The sequence below is a fragment of the Acartia tonsa genome, chromosome 10 (genome assembly GCF_053477335.1).
Source record: "Acartia tonsa isolate MP-2025a chromosome 10, ASM5347733v1, whole genome shotgun sequence".
Taxonomy (NCBI): Eukaryota; Metazoa; Arthropoda; class Copepoda; order Calanoida; family Acartiidae; genus Acartia; species Acartia tonsa.
Genome location: NC_137269.1, coordinates 3,158,802 through 3,164,801, shown reverse-complemented (window position 1 = coordinate 3,164,801; position 6,000 = coordinate 3,158,802). Strand labels below are relative to the sequence as shown.

At 32.9% G+C, this 6,000-nt stretch overlaps 1 protein-coding gene across 1 annotated transcript in view; it reads right to left on the bottom strand.

Annotated features, from left to right (window-relative positions):
• Window positions 1-785: 785 nt before the first annotated feature.
• LOC145329188 (signal transducer and activator of transcription 5B-like) overlaps window positions 786-6,000 on the bottom strand; it is a 116,082-nt gene continuing 110,867 nt past the window's right edge. The window contains exons 31-34 of the mRNA XM_080173229.1: window positions 3,343-3,407; window positions 2,730-2,816; window positions 2,433-2,480; window positions 786-1,372 (exon numbers count right to left, since the gene is read on the bottom strand). Of these exons, the coding sequence (XP_080029355.1) occupies window positions 1,294-1,372; window positions 2,433-2,480; window positions 2,730-2,816; window positions 3,343-3,407 (279 nt within the window). The 3' untranslated portion in view covers window positions 786-1,293. The remainder of the gene's footprint in view (window positions 1,373-2,432; window positions 2,481-2,729; window positions 2,817-3,342; window positions 3,408-6,000) is intronic.

Genomic DNA, 6,000 nt, shown 5'->3' with positions numbered 1-6,000 from the left:
TTATGACTGACATAAAATCGACATTCGACACACCATATGATATGATAAAAATGTTCAAAAATAATTTTAGAAGAAAAAAAAATAATTTCAACCTTCCAATTAAAATACATTAAATCACATTAATTTAAATTCAAATTAATAAAAACAATTTTTTTTTCACAACAAATTTTGTTTTCAATTCTAAGTATCACTATATATGGGGGTAGGAAAGTAGTTCACTTTTCTAACACTTAGTATTTAAATATTATTATTATAGATAACATGTATATAAAATAACTTATATTATTGTTATGAGCCATGCAGTAATTTAGTAAATTGTTTTTGGTTCCTTTATTTGTTGGATTACTAATAAATACATTTTTTAGTTTATTTAAAAGTAATAAGATGTCTTTGTGTTTTTCTGTCTATCTGTTTTAAAGGATCTCTCTAACCGCTGAACCGATATGGTTTTCCTTAACTGCAATGTAGCATCTTAGAGGTAGGGATGTACCACCGCCCCTAGAAAAAAATACCACCCCAAAAAAATTTAAATGGGGGAGGAGGGGGTGACTTCCAATCCCTACCTCCAACTTAAGAATCCTTTAATTTATTAGAGAAATGATTTCTCTTGAGATTTCTCTTGACTAAATTATTTGTTGAAAAACTTGAACATCAAGGAGTTTCGATTCAACAAAAGTACTCAAAGTTTTGAGAAAACGAATAAGATAAGTTGACTTTGGGAACTAGTTTGATTTACCGCCCAATGTCCTCTCCCTTCCTGAAACAAACAGACATTTGTAACTATAGAGTTCCTTTGCCAACAAAATTAATACTGACTTGTTTTTTTTTATAGAAGATTGATTCAAATCTAATTTAGATTGTGTAGATTCAAAAGAGATTTTCAAAGTTTATTGGAGGATCAGGATTCAATTATAGATGTGGTCAACATAGTTGAGGATCATGATTCTGTTGATGATGTTTTCAACATAGTGGATGATCATTGTTTAGTTGGTGATTCGGTCAACATAGTGGAGGATCATAATTCAGTTGGTGATGTTGTCAACACAATTGAGGATCATGATCTAGTTGATGTTATGGTCAACATAGTTGAGGATCATGATTCAGTTGATGATGTTTTCAACATATTTGAGGATCATAATTCAGTTGGTGATGTTTTCAGCATTATTGAGGATTATGATCTAGTTGTCGTTATGGTCAACATAGTTGAGGATCATAATTCAGTTGATGATGTTTTCAAGCTAATTGAGGATAATGATCTAGTTGATGATTTGGTCAACATAGTTGGTGATGTACTTAACATAGTTGAGGCTCATGATTTAGTTGATGAACAGCTTGTGTCACTAGTCCTCCAACTTGGAGATCATCCAATCCACTGAAAAAAAATCAATTATTTGTGTGTTGACATATAAAGTCAAGATTAGATTAGATTTGTTGGCGTTTCCCCTAAAAGACAACTCCCCCGGCCCCCTTTTTTCTTCATTGCAAATAAGTGGGTGGGTTGCTTTTTCGTTTGTTTGTCAGGTTAGGTTAGTTTTCAATGGATACTGCTTAGCCACGCAGTGGTTAGGAATAGTGAAATTTATAGTTTTGTTTGGGGACTTATACTATTGGCTTCAGATGAAAATAATTATATTATTTCAATTAATCTATTATATTCAACAAAAATTATTGGAGGTTTCGGTTTTGAATAGGCTATTAGTTACAATGTATTGGGATGTCCTAAATGTAAAAATAAAATCCGAACCATTCCTTCTTGGGAGAAAATGCGGGAAAGAAATTTGGGCGATTTTTAATATTATATATTTATTTCAACAAAACAATAAAATTTTAGACAACAAATTTACATATCACAACATAAAACATGCTAAAGTTAATAATATTTTTTTTTTAATTCAGTTGTTCATATAACTTAGTCCATTGTCATGAGTTGCTTTATTTCAGATTTCTTTGCTAAAGGCAAGAGTAAAGCTAAAATTTGCTTTACAGTTTTTTGTATCCACCCCCCTAACACTTAAAATACACCCCTCTTGATGTCTGTAATACATCCCCCAAAGCTACACCCCCCCCCCCCCTAGATTTTGGTTTAAGGGTTGCGAGCAATTTTTTGAAATTCTTTTATTACAGAGTTACAACATAGATTTTGTACAACATATAACTAACCCGTGTAGGAAAAATATGTCTTGTAAAAGCTTTCTTACTTTGATGATTTCTTTAGATTTGGCTTGCATGAAATATTAGTTTGTATTTAGAATTGTAGTTTCTATAACTTCATACTTCATACATCAATATACATGGCTTTGTTATTCTACTATATTGATTTCTTTTTTGTACTTTTTGTATTTTAAATTACTTTTTAAAGGATTGTTTCATTTAAACTTCATCATAACTTCTTAAAAATCCACTGATTTGTTTAAATATTTTGAAGGACTTACGATTGGGTGTCCATCAAAGGTGCTGTTACAGAAGAAACTGGGGTGTTCCTAAATTAAAAAGGTTTTACTACAATATAAATAAGATGAAAGCCCTCAAAGCCAAGGTGACAGCTAAATTGTATCTGAAGAAATAACACTTAAATTACCAATAAAACAGAATTTCTCCAAGATCATCTTCATTTCAATCAATCAATTAATTAATTACGTGATTCCTATTGGCTGATGGTAAGTCACGTGACATATTAATAGAGCCTTATTGGTTAGAAGCGCGGATGCTGCGTAGTTGTCCTGACTTACCTAGCTGAGGGCGATGACTGTGGATCATAGAATGAAGTGTTTGGAGTGTTGGGATAGCTTGACTCTTTACAACCTCCAACTTGTATTCTAGCAAAAAGGAAAAGGAGGTTAGTGGCGCAGCAACAATAAGGAATGTAAAGGGATAAGACAATGGCCAACAAATTTATGTACAATACATCCCCAATGATGTAACATAATTACCCTTTCTGTAGATTACAACTAAAGTGGTTGAAATGTTTGGACACTGAACTTTATGATCCAACTAATCAAAATTCAAGATCTATCTATCTATCTATCTATCTATCTATCTATCTATCTATCTATCTATCTATCTATCTATCTATCTATCTATCTATCTATCTATCTATCTATCTATCTATCTATCTATCTATCTATCTATCTATCTATCTATCTATCTATCTATCTATCTATCTATCTATCTATCTATCTATCTATCTATCTATCTATCTATCTATCTATCTATCTATCTATCTATCTATCTATCTATCTATCTATCTATCTATCTATCTATCTATCTATCTATCTATCTATCTATCTATCTATCTATCTATCTATCTATCTATCTATCTATCTATCTATCTATCTATCTTACCCAGAACCAGGGATTACATTGACAAGGTGATGTGGAACATATCCGTTTCGTGGATTTCTTGGAGCCTAAAAAAGAGCGTATAGTGTCCAAGAAAAATGATGTCATACAATACAAATGACCAATAAAAGAAGACCAGTTTAGATTGTAATTGACCAAAAGTAAAATGTATACTGGCCTATCATTGGTAATTTGTATTATACGCTGTTTCCCTGAATAATGTAAATTAAGGTTAAGTCTAATGATAACAAGGATGACAACATCCATAAGTAGCGAAGCACACACTAAAATCATGGATGGAATACGGACAAGAAGTTTTCGAGAGTTTTAATGAGTTTTTTTAAACCAAGAATAGAAATACATTTATTGGAGAAAATAAACACGAAACCTTTCTCACATTGTTTTAGATTAATATTTATAATAAGATTGACAGACTGAAGAACAAAATTATGCTCATTGTTATAGGGAATTCTCTGTAAAAACAAGGATGACAACATCCATAAAAGCGAAGCTCTGAAATGGAAGGACAAACGAACATTAACACTTGTAGATTGTCAGAACTGAATTAGCAGAATATTAATGCATCAGTACAAACAATATTTTAAGAAAATTTGTTGCAAAACTGCATAAATAGATGATACTTTTTAAGGACATACTTACATTTTTGGGACGTGTTTATAGAGATGCTTCGCTTATAACATTGTACCTTGTTGTAATAGGAATCAGTTTTCAAAAAATCGGAAGAATCGGATAATTTTAACACACAAAAATTTGTTGTCAAAAAAGTTAAAAATCGATATGTTTAAAATGGACGTACGGACATTCTGGTATTGATTAAAGAGTTGCTACGCTTTCTAAATTGTACCTAACTACTATAGAAATCATCATGCAAAGTTTGGAATCGATAGGACAATTCTAACCTGTTTAAATTAACGAAAAGAGCTAACTCTCTGTGACGGACGGACGTACGTACGGACGGACGGACGGACGGACGGACGGACCGACCCTAATTATAGAAAAGCTTCGCTTTTAAAAATCAGCCGTCTATCTAGAATAGCAGATGAGAAAACTACGTTCCTTTCGTTTAGATGTACGGTCGTAATGTGCAGTGTAGCTTTGCTTCTAGAAAAAGTGGGTTTGCACACGCAGAGAGGGATGGGACATTGGGCTAGTCCCCAAAGTTTTACATGAACATTTCCAACATATTTGTTGGCTTTACAACTTTGGAAACTTTATTGAATTTTGATTGGTTGGTTCACATAGTTGAGTGGCCAAATGTTTTAACCACTAATTTTAATCTACAGAAGGGGTAATTTTGTGTGTCATCATTGAGGATGAACATAAATTTAACGGCCATTGTTTTTTCCCTTTAGATTCCTGGGATTTGCAACTTGTATAATTCACATATGTATCTATAATACAAAGTAGTCCTCATACTAAAGTAACAGGATGTTTGTCTGTCTGTGTGTCTGTACCGAAGGATCTCGCTAACCGCTGAACCGATCGGGTTTTTTCGTTTTTGAACTAAACTTAAAAACAAAAACAAAAAATTTCTTTTAAAATCTAAAATAAGAAATTGGGTTATCAAATTCGACTCCCCCCTCCTCAAGTGCAACTAGAGGCCTCTAGGGGCGTAGCCGCTAGTATAATACAAAGTAGAACGATGTCTGTCTGTCTGTTTGTCTGTCTGTCTGTCTGTTTGTTTGTAGCGAAGGATCTCGCTAACCGCTGAACCGATCGGGTTCTCCTTTACAGGGTAGCTTCTCATAGGTCCCGGGAAGGTTTGTAACTATTTTCTTTTAAATCTAAAATACGAAAATTGGTTTGATTAAACATCTTGGGGCAAAGCTCCTAGAGGCTAGGGCGAAACCACTAGTATATATATATGCTTTGATTTCCATAGATTTCTTTGTTAGGATTAAATTATTGTGAGTGTGCCCTGACTGTCTGCAGGGGTCTAAAGGGATAAGACAATGGACGATAAATCAATGTACTACCCCCAGTAGTATTAAACAAAAGCATCCCTCTGTAGATTAGAATTTCTGCAAGTCTTATTATTTGATTGAAGTCCCCAAAGTTTTTTAAGTCCAACAAATATAGTGGGTGTTTATATAACTTTGGGGTCCTGTATAATTTACGGTACAATGACCACTCCCTCCCCTGGCCAGTCTCTATATAATTGGAGTTTTGTAATGTATTAAATGTCTTTTGGTTAATGTCATCCATTTATTACATTTAATTTCAAGATATCAATAGGTCAATTGTCTTTACCTAAATATCTAAAATGTATTGTAAGGCTTTTAAACTGATTTTTTGTCTTATGCTTGTGTATTTTTGTGAGTGTGTGTGTATGAGGATGTGTGTGTGTGTGCGTTTTGCCAGTTTGTGTATGTGTGAGTGTTTTTTTGTGTGTGTAGGTGTGTCTTTGTGTGTGTGCGTTTTGCTAGTGTGTGTATAAAATTCTTGGTAACATTTACACAGACAATTAACTTGTTCTAAGAATAGAAAACTTTTAATTTAAGAAACCTCCCTACCATTCTATCTATCTATCTATCAAGCTAAATGAATTCCTGAATTTGCCGCTAAAATAAACCAATCACGTGCCTTATTTTAAAAATAAGAGCGTATTATTGGATGTTTTTAAAAAAGTTGCAACATGAT